At 38.8% G+C, this 15,393-nt stretch overlaps 1 protein-coding gene across 3 annotated transcripts in view; it reads right to left on the bottom strand.

Annotated features, from left to right (window-relative positions):
• Positions 1–864: 864 nt before the first annotated feature.
• The window catches only part of Prrc1 (proline rich coiled-coil 1), a 43,973-nt gene continuing 29,444 nt past the window's right edge, over positions 865–15,393 (bottom strand). For 2 of the 3 annotated variants that reach the window (XM_046460339.2, XM_046460340.2), the window contains exon 9: positions 10,449–13,793. In XM_046460339.2, coding sequence (XP_046316295.1) covers positions 13,584–13,793 — 210 coding nt within the window. In that variant the 3' untranslated portion in view covers positions 10,449–13,583. Of the gene's footprint in view, positions 1,078–10,448; positions 13,794–15,393 lie in introns of those variants that run through there. The other variant, XM_058584210.1, reaches the window with a different exon arrangement.

Below are 15,393 nucleotides of genomic sequence, written 5' to 3'. Positions count from 1 at the left end.
TTATTCTTTCTTTGACTCCTTTCCTTTCTACTTTCTTTCCTCCCTTCTCTTATTTTTTCTTTATTATCCTTTTTTTTAAAAAAAATGAAAAAAAGGGAAAGAAAAAGTGACATTTATTGAGCACCCACTCTGTTGACAAGTGCTTTCCAAGTATTTATGCAACCTCACAGCAACCACGATTCCTTCCATCGGTTTAATCTGATAAAAAATCCTGTCACACTTCCAATGAGCCCATTTTTAATAGATTTGATTTCTAAAGTAGCAAAGACAATTTATTAAGTGTATTGCTCTAAGATGTCCAAGACCTTAATATGTCCAATATCTATTTAGATACCTGTGTGATCTGCAAAGCCTACACATTGTCTTTAATTTAATATGCACATCGCACATACTCAAAAATGCACACTCTTCCTCTTTACTCTGTGATGTGTGTGCAAGGTTTCATTTGCTGGTTGTGCTGTGTCCTGGCTCTCTCTCTGCCTCTTCTTCCTCTGCTTCTCAAATGCCTTGATTAGCCTCTGAGTACAAGGCAGATGAACAGTCTTAAGAAGTCCCTCTGCCCTTCCCATCACCGTTCTGACTTTCCTTGACTAATCCCTCCTCTGCAGCCTCCTTGCCCTGCCCTCTGCCCTGGTTGGCTCCTCCAGGATGTTGACCTGCAAGGGGTAGGGAGTTAAGGAAGGGAAGTTGCTCCAAGGGAGTGGGGAAGAGACCTGTCACTGCCCAGTATTTTCCCAAAGGAAAAGTTCTTCAAATCAAATATCTGAAGAATGAGACAATTATTCAAATGGAAAGAAGTTGAATTTATTTAAAAGATTACATGGAATCTTGAGAAATTAGTAGATAATGTCCCTTATTTGACCCATTTCCATCTTGATGCTTGTCTCATACCTGGGGCAGCATATAGCTTCCAACAGATGGGACCCAAAGTTGCCTTCAGACCTGCTCTTCCTTAGTTGGGGGGAGGTCTGTATTTTCCCAGAGATGTATTCACTCTTCTCCATGGTTTCCCACACTTATCAAGCTCCTCCTCTCTTGCTTCATCACTTTCTTCCAGGAAGGATTAACAAAATCAACCTGTAAGTCAGGAATGGTGACTTAAAGTTTGAGGCCAGCCTCAACAAAATCCTGCCCCACAATAAAAAATAAAAAGAACTAGGGATGTAGCTTAATGGTAAAGCGCTCCTGGGCTCAATCCCCAGTACCAAAATAAATAAATAAGTGGAAAGGAAAAAAGAAAATCAACCTTCACATATGCTTTTGGCCAAATAAATTTTACAGCGAAGAAATTTATACTTTTTACCAAAATAGCTTCTAAGAAGCATGTAGGGAAGTTAAATTTTGCTGGGCAGAATTGTGCCCTTGAGTTCTCCCTGGATGTAAGGAAAATAAAAGCTCCTGACTGTTGGGCTCTTTGCTCTTTACAATCATAAAGGAACGTAGCATTATATCTTCTGCTGAGACACAGAGAGGTTGTGTGACTTCTCCAGGTCACAAAACTAATCAATAGTGAAGCTGGAGCGTGGCCCACACCTGTCTGATTGAAAATCCTTATCTTACCACACGTTTCATATGCCAAGGGGACTGTGGGGGCACTGAAAGTCTGTCTGTCCATAAACATCTGTTCATACAGATGTCTACAACTAGCCCCACAAGTACCTTGTAAGGCCTGTAGGTGGTGCTAGTAGTAGCATGAGAGGGACTGCCCATGTAGGGTCTATTAAAAATGCTTTCATCTACATTAACTTGTTTTACATATGGAACTGAGTCACAAATTCACAGTTTCTTCAGTATTCCAGGATTTCTCAGAGCTTTTTTCTATAGTAATGTTAGCTAAGAATCTCAGAGACAAATGGAGCTTTTAAATTTCCTAAATTTTTGACCAAGGGGCCCTTTGTGTAGGCAGAAGCTTGGAGCCATTGTTTTGCCAGGCATTGGCTGGGAGATGCTGGGGTTGGTGGTCTGAGTCTTAACACAACGTTCTCAGGTATGCCAGTGAATTAGTTCATCAGGATCCCCGCCCCCCGCCCATTCCTCTTCTATTCTTTTCTAAAAGGAAGCAGAAGATAGAAGATATGGGGGCAGTAGAAGGGTCATGACAGGACTGACGGGGTGAGGGGGTAGCGTAAAGGTGGGGGTCATTTGGGCAAGTGATTTAACCTTTCCCAGCCTGGGGCTTCTAACTCATAAAATGGGCATGGCAATGTCCCCCTAGCAGTCTTACACAAGAGATGCTGAGTATGGTATGGGGTACACGTATTATCATCAGTGTGGCTGCTATTTATCATCCTATTACCTCTTTCATTGAGCATCGTGACCTGGGGAAAATTTTGAAACCAAGTGAAGCCCATTTCTTCCCCTTTAAAACAAAAACAAAGGTTCTATATCACAAGGCTGTTGAGATGCTGTAAGCCTCTGCCCAGTGACAAGCACATGGTGGCTTCTCACTGTGTGATGTCAGGTTGTTTTCCTCCACCAGCCCTGCCTCTGGGGGGGGGGGGGATGGGGTGGGGTGGAGGGGTGGGGGTGGGGTGGGCACCCTCCAGCTTGCTTGCCTCAGTCCTGGAGAAAACGCACAGGTTGAAGGCTGTTCTAATTCATACTTCTGAGTCCTTCTTTCACCTTCCATTTGGACAAATTTATTTCTCTTGGGATCATGAAGCTCATTCATCATGATAGGCATTTTGGTGTGCAGCTTTTGGGTTCACTTCCATGTTTAGGATGGACATTAATTACAAAGCACACCGACTGCAGATCTGATGTGACGCCTCACAGCAACTGCCACGGCAGAACCCAGTGCTCTTGCTCCCACAGTCTCAATCTTGTGACCTCTCGTCAGGTGCAAATTGTGGCTGACCTGATCCAGGTGTGCCTGGGGTAGGCAGTCTCTGTAATTTTATTCGGTTCCGAATTCTTGTCAGTGTTCAGCAGAATCTAATGGTTCTGTGGTGAATATTCCCCTCCTTTTTTTCCCCTCTGATCAAAGAATAACTATGAATTGGGGAAAACATTACAGATGAGAAACAATGAGCCCAGTTTTTGCTTGTGTAAACTCAAGCAAGGGCTGTCACAGGGATTCAGTTCCCTGAGGCAAACCCAATAGAAAATGCCACAGGCAGCTTCCCCGTGACACTTCATTTCTGCACAGTCCCAGGCAGTGTTACATAAACTGAATGTCCAACCTGCTTTTCTTTCTAAAATTTCAATAGACCTTAACTTGCAGGTCTTACAGAGACATAACTGTACTCCACACGGAGTGGCACACTATAGTTTTGCCAGGTGGAGGAGACTTCCTGTTGATATCAACCATTTTCATTTGTTGCAGGATCAGAAATAAAACCATATGAAAAATTCATATAAGATTCAGACATTAACCAGCACATGGTAAGAGCCAGATAGATAACTGGTAGCAAAGTTCGTGCAGAGTCCTGTAATTTTATGAAGAACCATTTGGTCTTCAATTCTGCAACTTATTAGATTTCTGAACAAAAGAAAAATCCAAGAGCACTATGAAGTCAAATTTAGTATGCTTACTTCACTCCGGAGCAGAAATGGAGTTACTAAAGACCGTTTGACAATTTGTAGTTATTTGAAGAGCATTGCTGGATTTAGACACCTAGGTATTTTATGTGCACCTGGTGCCCTCTAGTGACAGGGTGAGCAGAGTCCAGTAACACTAAAGCCTCCTTGAGGTTGAGAAAGCCTATCCAGACTTACAGGGAGGGAAGAGTCAAGAAGCTCTTGGATCAGGAGGCTGAGGCAGGAGGATTGAGAGTTCAAAACCAGCCTCAGCAACTTAGCAAGGCCCTAAGCATCACAGTGGGACCCTGTATCTAAATATAATATAAACAAAGGACTGCAAATGTGGCTCAGTGGTTAAGTGCCCCTGGGTTCAATCCCTGGTACCATGTTGGAGTCCCTTTATAATTGAGAAAGCACCTACCAACGGGCAACCTTAGGTTTATCAGATAAGAGTTCCTAAATACTTTTGAAGTTTCACTTTTCTTTAAGAGAAAGGACAGTTTCTGCTTCATATCTCTAGGAACTTCACTAGGGTGAGTGCTGAGTTTTTCAAGGTAATTGAGGTATACTCCCCAAATCACACAAGTCTCTCAGCTCCAGGAGACCCATAAAGAATCAGAATTCAAATGTTCTACAAGCCACAGCCAGAGCAGAATACAGGCCCCTCGTGGGCTGAGATCCTTTCAGGTCAGTGGAGGACCTAAGTGCCTCAGTATCTCCCACACACATCTGCTGGGCAAACCTTTTATTCCTCCAAGCAGTTCCTCGGCCCAGAGCACAATCTCTGCCAATGAGACCCACATAGTGCCAGGGAGAGACCATGCTGTCATTCTTATTTCCTTCCCTGTGGTGGCACGGTCATCAAACTATGTGACATCTTCTATACATCTGTTCCAGACACCGCTGCCCTAATTCAGGTCTTAAAACCATTTCCCACTGAGACTATTTTTTTTTTCTCTTCCAAATTGAATTTGCTCACCAGTCATTCATCTTCTACACTGCTACTAGCTCCTTTTCAAAAGAAGCATTTTCTTATCTAGCAATATCATGAAACAGAACAATAATAAGAAATGGCCCCAACCCACTTCTTTGGGCTCTCTTCCCATTTCTTCAGATAGAACATGCTGTCTTTCTCTGAACAAACTAAACCTTCATCTTTTCAGGCTCCCACACACTTTGCTCTCTTTGCGGAGACCTCTGGCCATCCTGAGAGATCTATAAATGCCATCTCCTCCAGGTACCATCCCCCAACATCATGCTGGCTCCCACCCATGACCCCACACTGTGCTCTGACAGCATTGTTGGTCACAAGAGTCTTGTTATCTCATTTATGCCTTTGTTTCCATGTCAACCTGCTCAAGAGCAAAACTCTAGGCTTACTTTTTTCATACGTCCCAGAGTTGCCTGGCTTGCAGTAGTATGCACACACACAGTAATATATAATTATACATGCATGTAATAAAAGATATATATGCAATCTTAAAGGCCAGCTTCATTTGATCTACATCTCATCAGTCAAAATTCATTTTGGAAGCCTTGTGAAAGAGCATGGAATTCAGCATCTGACAGGACAAGGTTTGAGTCCTTTTGCCACCTCTTACTGTGTGAGCTGAGGCCAGTAATAAACCTCTCTGAGCCTCAGTGTTTTCACTTGAAAAATGGAGACAATAATACTTCTCATGCAAAGTGAAGACTAACTAAGTCACTATATGTGATAGTGCCTGGAATGTCATAGGCACTCACTGGTTGGAGTTTCAGCTTGCTAGTTATTCTCTATCTATCTGATATACAACATATATATGCACAGGGTAAAGTAGATTTGCTCTTTCTTCCTTGAGGAACAGTGAAATTCAGAGAATCCAGTTGTCTCTGATTTCATGCTGAATATATCTATCCTTTACATCATGATTCCTTGTACATTTTCACTTGCATTGGGCATAGACTGATTAAAAAAAAAAAAAACTAATGGAAGCTTATTCAAGGGTCAAGTATTACCTCATGGAAATGTTTGTCTGCCATTCCTCAGTTTTATACTGAGAAGTGGGGGAAAGTGTGTTTTTACTAATAGGTGGTTTAATAATCCCCCCCCCCTCACCTCCTATATATGCTCTGGGGTGAAGTCAGCTGAAAAAACAAATCATGTAAGCAAACTGCCACTTCATCTTGTTTCAGAAGCTCCTGCTAGCAGCACAGCGTCACCTACCCAAAATGGGTGATGTGAAAGAGATACGTGGACTCCACTCCCCCCGCACCCCAATTTCCTGCTTTCTCTCTATACCATTGGATTCATAAAACATTGCCTGGGTGGCTAGCTCACTGTCTTGAGGCCAAAGCAAGGCACAGGGGGACCAGGGAGGAGAACTTGGTTGCCAAGTCCCTGCTGATGAGAGTATTTGTCTACACTCTTTCAGAGTACTTAACACAGGCAAGAGTACAGGGGAAAAAGACCTGGCTTGCCAAAAAACCATTAAGCAAATGTAAAACTGTGGTATTAAGGCTTGTCCTTGTAAGTGTTCTTTCCATGACCAGCCCTATTAATTGGTGCTCAGTCTCAAAACTATTTCAGTTTTTATGTTACAGAAGAGACTTAAGAATCCAATTAGCTATATTTATTAGAAACACTTGTATTTTTTATTTTTGTATCGATAATGGGCAAAGTTACAGGAAGAGTTTTAGGCTACTGCATTAGGCTCTAATTTTTCACCAGGTGTTGGGACACATCCTGCATAACTAACTCTACACAGGGGAAACTCACCTTTCCCCGCTTTGGGAGAAAGAACAGATGAAATAGCTGGATTCCAGGAAAATAAACGGGAACACTGGGTAACCTGACTGGTAACTGAATGTAATCTTGATGTTTAGGATACACGTTATGTAGCATCCCAGCAATTTCAGCAATGATCAGATCTTGAGTTCCATTGGTACCAACTCACCAAACCATATGTAACCATCACAAAACTCTCATATTAAAAGCTCTGTTTTATTCCAATAGGTCACAACAGGAAGTCCAAAGATTGACTCCCAACCTTCTATCATAACTATTTTCATCAGTTACAAGAATTGGGCAATTTTATCTAAAAATCCAGACATCTTGATTCTCTTGGGGAAAAAAGAAATAAAGATTTATATATATATAAAAATTAGATATTATATATATAAATTAGATTTTATATATATAAATTAGATGATTTGGCCACAGAGTGCAGTCTCTGAAGCCACAAGTGGCGGACACTGAGTGCGCCTGAGCCTCTGGATGGGTCTTGCTTTCTGCTGCTTGTCACCCATGTCCCCTCCCATCACACTCACTGCTGATTGCCTGACCCCTACAGGTGCTGGCTTTGCCTACAGTAGTTTACGAAGAGCTTTTATGCATATGGTCATTGGTTTCTAATAAACATTAGATGAATGGCAAGTTCAGTCTGTCCTGAAACAGACAGCCCATGTTTCTGCCATAATTAGCTTACTCATAATTGATAGGCAGTGTTGGTTCATGTAACCAAGTAACAGCATCTAACTGCAAAATCACAAATGCAGGGGAACTCCTGCAGATTCCACTGATGACGATTTCAACATGTGTTGACATTGCCTTAGATGAGTTCCCTGCCTTGCCTCATTGCACAGTTCCCTGGAAGTGCTCATTGCACAGTTCTCCCTGAGCCTTCTGTAGTTTATCTTTTTTTTTTCCCCAAAAAATAACTTAGTACACTTGGCCCTTTATGACTGCCCTCCCTTTCCATCAAGCTAGTTTCCTAAGTTTTCCCCCCATTAAGGTAAAGGTCTGTACTGTTGTATTTTTTAGGAATGTAACATTTTAATTTTTTTTTCTTTTTAGATATACAAGAAGTAGACTGCATTTTGACATATTATACATATATGGAGTATGACTTTTTCTAATTAGGATCCCATTCTTGTGGTTGTACATGATGTGGAGTTTCACTGGTTGTGTATTCATACATGAACATAGGAATGTTATGTCCAATTCATTCTTTCCTATTCTGAACATCTCCCCTTCCTTCCCTTCATTCCCCTTTGTCTAAACCAATGAACTTCTACTCTCTCCCCACCTGCTTATTGTGAGTTAGCAATTACATATCAGAGAGAACATTCAGGCTTTGGTTTTTTGGGATTGGCTTATTTCACTTAGCTTGATAGTCTCCAGTTCCACCCATTTATTGGCAAATGCCATAATTCCATTCTTTTTTATGGCTGAGTAATATTCCATTGTGTATATATACATTTTCTTTATCCATTCATCTGTTGAAAGGCACATTGGTTGGTTCCATAGCTTAGCTATTGTGAATTGAGCTGCTATAAATATTGACGTGGCAGCGTCACTATAGTATTTTTTTAAGTATTTTAAGTCCTTTGGGTATATACTGAAGAGTAGGATAACTGGGTCAAATGTTGGTTCCATTAGGAATGTAACTTTAAAAATTTGGGCTATTATAGTAGTGGTTATTACCAGGTTTATTAGGACTCTGGCTTCAAAATTATAAAGGTTTTGATTAATCTGTCCCTAACTTATCTTTTTAGCTTCTGTTAACTTCAAGCACACAATTTTACAAAAAGCAGAGGTTTTCAGGAATACATAAATCAAAGTACAATAGAATATGTAATATAGTCAAAATGACTCCTGAAAAATTGTTTTAGAAGTAATTGACATGTCAAATGGTCAAGTCCAACAGAGTTTATCCCCTTGCCCTATATAGTCTTAAGTAACTGGCCAGCATTTGGGGGCTGTTACTCAGCTTTTCATATCTGCAACTAAAATAACTGATAAGAATAACTTATAGCAGGAAAAGGTATTCTTCTTTCTTCTTTGTATTGGGGGAGGGGAAAAACTGGGGATTGAACACAGGGTCTTGTCTTTAGGACCTCATTAAATTGCTGGCTGTCCTCGAATGCAATCCTTCTGCCTCTGCCTCCCAAGTTGCTGGGATTAGATGTGCAATACCATGCCTAGCAGAAATGGTTCTTTTGACTCACTGACCCAGAGGTTCAGTCCATTGTCAGCTGACTCCTCCATTACCCAGGATCTGAAGTGAGGCAGAAGGGTCTGGTAAAGGAAAGTTCTCTCCTCATGGTAGCCAGAAAGCAGAGGGAGGAGAAGCGCGGGGAGGGGGAGGGATAGAATCACTCAAGGGCACACACCTCCAGTGACCCCACCTCCAGCCATGTCCCACCTGCCAGCAGCTACCACCCAGTATGGTAGTCCTGGTAGGTACCAGCTCTCATAATTTCACCTCTGAATATTCCTGCAACAACACAGGAGCTTTGGGGGGACTCCCATATCTAAACCCCAACAGGGACCTTTCATGAACAGTCCATATACTTAAATGCTTCTGAGTAGAGAGTTGTTCATGAGAGAGACCAGAGCTGAGTACATATCTTGCTTCATTTATATCTCACAATGACCCTGTGCCTTTGGTATCTCCAATTTTATTTTTCTGATGAAGAAAGTGAGGCCCACAGGGATGCAAAATTTGCTCGAAATTTCTGTACTCCCAAGAGGTGAGCACAAGTCTCAGCCTAGGGTTTTAGGCTCAAGTTCTTCCTTCCTCTAACAGCTTCCTTTCAGAAGTCACAGAGCTCCACCGGACCACTCTTACATCCATTCAAACCCCTTTCTACATCATCATGTAAAATTGTCAATGGATTTTTAAGTCTTTTAAAATCTAACTAGCATGTGGCATTTTAAAAAAGCGTTTTTATCGAAAATAAATGAAAACATCAATTAACACACTGTATAATATGGAAAGAAAATAATGGCCTATGGAATCAGACTTGTGCTCCTTTTATCAAATATCTATTCATTTTTATTAATGTGTTAGTATTTATCATTATGTTAGGCACTGAGGCAGAGTGGTACGGATGCCACCAGGGTGCTGGAGCTCAACTTCTAGTCATTTAACTTTATTTTAAAATGTACAGAACAGAAATATCATCTATTTTGCAGAATTTGGAACTATGAATATAGTATATCACACAAAGGAGCTGAAAATGTAGTCCACCCAAAATCCTGCACGTAGAAGTTTAGAACAACTTTACTCATAATTGGCAAAACTTAGGATACAACCAAGACGTCCTTCAGCAGGTCAATGGAAAGCAGTCTGTGATATATCCAGATAATAGACTATAATTCAGCATTAATAAGAAATAAATTGTCAGGCTATGAAAACATGAATCTTAAGTGCCTATTACTAAGTGGAAGAAGCCAATCTGAGAAGGCTACAGAGTATATGAACATTTGACATTCTAGGAAAGAAAAACGAGGGAGACAAAAAACAAATATCAGTGGTTGCCAGGAGTTTGAATAAGTAGAACAAGAAGTTTTAGGAATGAAATCACTCTATGAGATTATAATAATGGATCCACGTTTCTTTTATCCAAACAGTACGCACAACACCAAAACACCATGTAATGTGATCTAATGAAATCACCCCATACATTGGGATGATTATGATGCATCAATGAGATTCTTGATTGCAACAAATGAACCACTTTGGTGGGAAACCTTGATAATGGATGAGGCTATGCATTTGTGAGACAGGGGCATATGGGAAATCCCTGTACCTTTCTCAATTAATTTTTCATGAACCTAAAATTAATATTATAAAATTATTTAAAAACACTTTTGGAGGTCAAGGATAAATTAAACCCAGTACTAAAAAGGTTTCCAGAGAAGCACAAGCCTTAACTTCTTGCCTATTACCTTTATTTCTCATGTATATCTCTCCTAATAGCTCTTTCTCTAACCCTGACCCTACCAACTGTGGTGTATTTGAATGTGACAGTTCCACCAGAAAGATGGTGTTTGAAGTTGCTGTTCTGTAAGAACTCTTGACAATCAGTAATCACTTCAGATAAAAAAGTAATATCTAATGTAGTATCAATATAAGTTAGTATTTTAAAAATCACTATACACCTTTGAGAAATAAGTATTTATTTATGTAATATGTACATACTTACAAAACTGATTTTATCTAACACATGATTCTGCATAATATCACAAAAAGAACACCATGTCCCAGAAGTAAAAATCCACATAATTTATGTTTAACCCAACAACTTTTAAACATAGAATGTTATCAATTTGGCTTCATAAGTCACAAAGTCCTATTTTGAATTTTTTTTCCAGCCAAGGAACAGAATAAATTCAACAGCATGTTAATTTAGTCGACCCTGAGTAATTGCTAATTGCATAATTCGAATAGATATACATTATACAGTTTCATTTATACTCTTAAATGTACTCACACTTACTACCATACTATCTTTTTGCCTTTTTACATCCTAATTTTCTACTTCATTAATCCTCAAAAGACTGAGGAACAAAGAATGAAAAAGCAATAATAACAAAGAATCAGAAGATGAAACTACCAGCATCACCCAAGGCCTTTCCAACTTAAGAAGTACATGGCATAGCCAGGTCCATGGGTGTCTCAAAAACTCAATAGGGGCGTGGGGTTACAGCCCAGTGGTAGAGGGCTCCCATAGTGTTCTTGAGGTACTGGATTCTACCCCCTAGTACAACAAGAAACAAACAAGAAAAAAAATCCAATACAATAAAAAAAAAAATACAAGGAGAAACCTGGAACTGAGCAATAATCTGAGGTTGATGTTAAATTAATCTTCAGCATTTTTCCTATTTTTCTCGCACCAATTTAAATAAGTGTACAAGCTTATAGAATTCAACAACTTGGATTAAAATACATAAAACATGAAACTCAATAATCTGGGGTTCTTCAGAAGAAAAAAAATTTCAAGCTACCACAATAATGATAACAAACTGTGTTAAAGACAGGTTTTTCCTAAAAGCTTGGGAAAGAAAAAAAGCAAATAGCTATCTACTCACAACTTCCCAAAATGTTCTTGTGGAGTTATTAAGGAAATGGACAAGAAGAAAAGGCACAGAGGAGATGGAGGCTCTGGCCTTAAGATTGATGATCACAGCAAGACTGTCTGGCTAAGCTGCCAGGAGAGAGCAAGTTACTTTCCTTGATCATAATGTAAAAGGGAAATTCCAGGAGGTTGGGAAAGCTGAGAATGTGGAGTCAGCCATGCTCTATTGCCTTTCAGAGAACTGGGCCAAGGACACGGAGGCCAGACGAAAGCATGTACTTCTCTCTTCTATCTGCCCTTCTCTCCTCCACCTCTCCCACTCCTACTGTTCAGAAAGCAGCAGAAGGCTCACCAATAACTAGGTACAGGAACACTATCAAGCTCCAACCTAGCCATGGAGCAGCTCTGCTCCAGAAATTTGAGGATTCCAGGAAATGGCAATGTTTGTGATTCTATCAGAACAATCCTCAATGATATCAAATAAGATGTTTTAGACTTGGGAAAACAAAAATGGAAAGAAAAACTCAGATTTTTAGGCTCTATAAAATTTCCCTATAGTAGGAGGGAAAGTAGCAGAAATATTTTAAGTTTGGGCATACTTGTCTTCAGTCTACAGTAGACTGTTTGTGTCATGGGGCCAAAGCCCTGATAAAATACTGTTAGAGAAGGATGGACTTAAAGGAGCGAGGAAAATAGTATAAAAGGCTTCTCTTTTCACTCACAAAGAGGGAAAAATGTATTTTGATCCTATTACCCCAAACAAAAGTGCACCACAGCAACTTGTTATGTCTTGTTTCTGTTTCTCATTACTCTGAATGATATAAAAGTTGGAATTTCACTTTATGGTGCTCAGAAATGAACATACATTATAGTTTCAAAATGAATACTTAATTCTTCTCACTCTCAAGTAAAAAAAGGGGGGAAAATGAAATAATTACTTTAAATAACATTAACACAAAGCAAACCTTACATATGAAGACAGTGCAGGATACAACCTTCATCACCCTTTATAAAACTGCCAGATTGTGCTAATTCTTTTACATCAAAATAACAGTATAGAAGAGTAAATAAAATTACGTTTATATGTGAAACTATTATCAAAGTTATTTGAAGTTGCATAGAGTTCAACTATACAAGAAAAAACATTTACTTAATTTTTATTTATATAAATCCCAACTGTAAAATATATTACTTGAGGGGGGAAAAGCTTTCATTAAATACAAACATAACGAACTAAATAAACCAGATTGAATATAAAATAGTTTATTTGAAAATTTCCATAAAAAATAAAGGCAGAATGGCAGTTAGAAAAGTTGTGCTTAAGGCAAATGAAAGAAGAAGCAACCATACTTAAAATCTGAGGCATACCCTCTCATAGGCAATAAAGTAATCACCTCTCAAAAATGTCTTTTGTAAAAGTTTGGAGAATGGGTGGAAGCACATAAAATGGCCACTGTCAGAATTTATTCTTGGAAGTACTGAAAAGTATTATACAAAAATAATATGAATACTCTGATCTAAAATATACTCAAATTATTCGCCCTTTAGTTGTCATATAGCAATGAAAAAATAAAATGTATTACCCAATGTTCATAGTATAAATCTATAAAATGCCAAAACTTAGTTTTTTAAAAAAAAGGAAACAAGGATGACTTTCCAGATTGTATGTGTACATGATGACTAGACAGAAATGATCAATTCTGTATTTGGCTCACTTTGTATAAAACATGCATAAAAATGTGTGACATCTCTCTAAATACAAGTAGGTGTCCTAAGGTAAATTGTTGAGCAAGCTGCTCTCCATCAGACCTGAGGCCATGTGCACATACAAAAAAACAAAAAGAACAATGTTTTTAAAGAATATTCAATAGACATGTTCCTTAATTAACTATGTCTTCTTTAAAAACAAAACAATCAAGTACACATCTTTAAATTAAATGTCTTTGCACATGAATTTCCACTATATGAATTTGGTATATTAAACTGTGCTATAAATATATTTGTATATTTTTTTCTGAGAACTATATGCATAATTATATGATTATAAAAAGGATCTATTTCTTTTCTTCTATTGGAATGATAACATGCCTCTCTAGAAAAAAAAATTACAGCCTACAGGAAAATTACAAAACTGTTAAATTCATTGAAACTATTCAAGAAGGTATAACGACATCAAGCTAAAAGTGAAGAAAGTCTCAGTATCCTAGACAGGTCTTCCCTCACATGGTCCTAAGGGGCAGGCGCTGTTTATACATGCCTGCAATTGCTTTGGCAGCACTGTAGATCATCTGTCGACGAGACATGCCAGTAAAAGCCATGTGCCAATCAGTCCGGCTGACATTCAGTAAACTCTTTTCCAGAACTTCGCCCACTGTCACCAAAAGGCCTGACCACCTCAGATTATAGTCCTGGGGAGTTAGGCTTTGAGCCTACAGAGAAACAAAATCCATATTACTTATAATGCATTAAAATGTTGGAATTCGATATGTAACATCTCAAAGTAACATCTCTCAGGTTACTTTTAATATAGATTATGACAAATCCTGAGACACAGTTATACAGGCAATGGTATGAAGTTACAAGGCCATGAAAGAATCAAAATAATACAGCATTTATCTACTTTGTTAAAAAATAACACCATTATGCTCTTTGGTTGTTGCTCAAATATAATCTTGTGTGTGTGTGTGTATGCGTGCATGTGCGCATGTGTGTGTGGTGCTGGGAGTTGAACCTAGGGCCTTGAGCATGTATAAGTCTTAAATCTCAGAGCTGCACCTATACAGAGCTCAGAGTCAGACGACTTAAATTCTAGTTCCATATTCAGTGTCACTAGATTATTATCTTTGCTAAAGTTATCATTCTATAACCATAAAATTGCAACCAGAAAAAAAGGAAACTGCAATAATAAAGGCTTCAAAATTGCATGATTAGTCTGTAGAAAGTATCCCCAGAAACATGATTAGCATGTCAAGTAATGTCCACTCTAGGACAGCAACAATCATTATTATATCATTTGTAGCTGGCCCAACCTAGCTATATCTGCTTCCACTCAAAAGCCAGAAATGGTGTGGTTTTTCATTAGATGTGGTCAGAGGAGGTCATCCACACGTAGAATGGATCTACTGTACAGTGATCCCCAAATGTGGTGGGTATTACTATCTGAGGGGCTTCCCTCCACCAAAAAACCTTAGTTTCTCACACCCTAACTAAGAAATCTAATTGGAAACTCCATAGCTGGTTCCAGGAGAAACAAAACATATATAAAACAGCTTTCAAGTAAATTTGACAGAAACAGCACACCATCTGAAAAACCTGCTCCAGTGTTGTTTTCCAAAATATGTATTGCACTGTCAGTATCTGACTGTATGAAAGAGACATGGCAGAAAAATGATTAAGGTCTCTAGAGACACTATAAAACTGTGCCTCTCAAATTGCTATATGAACATAAATCCCAAGAAGTTCTTGTTAAAATGCATATCCTTATTTAGTAGCTCTGGGTAGGGCCTGAGAGGCAACATTTTTATCAAGTTCGCAGGCAATATTTAAGATGTTAGGCCAAGGATCACACTTCTGAGGAACAATATATTTGATATTATCTGCAAAAATCCAGAATAGCAGGCTTGTAAAGTGGGAGAAGGAAGAATCGTTCGCATTTAAGTTTATCAAGCATAAATTACATAAAACTTTTTCCACATTTTCACTACTATATCTACTGATGGTAACAGTTATTCCTTTAAAGGCTGATTTCTATTCCCTTAAATTAAAAAATTCCAATAATTCAGTAGCACAAACTTAACATATTGCGGGATGGATAAAAAGAAATATAAAGAGCTGAATAGCTAGAAATAAAAGGAAGGCATTTCAACGCACACACTACTGTATCTTCTGAATGTTAAAACCATGTGGCAAAAAAAAAAAGACAATAGAATGAAAAGTAAATGCCACCCTTTGAATATCACTCTTCAGTTAACCACATTAACAGCCTGCTGTGCACCTTTCCATGCCTTTTCCCTCTATTCATTTATATAT

Source organism: Marmota monax, unplaced genomic scaffold (assembly GCF_021218885.2).
Source record: "Marmota monax isolate L192 unplaced genomic scaffold, Marmota_monax_Labrador192_F-V1.1 WCK01_AAM20220418_F8-fsc00006, whole genome shotgun sequence".
Lineage (NCBI taxonomy): Eukaryota > Metazoa > Chordata > Mammalia > Rodentia > Sciuridae > Marmota > Marmota monax.
Note: the sequence above shows the minus strand (reverse complement) of the source record. Positions and strands in the feature narration are given on the sequence as shown.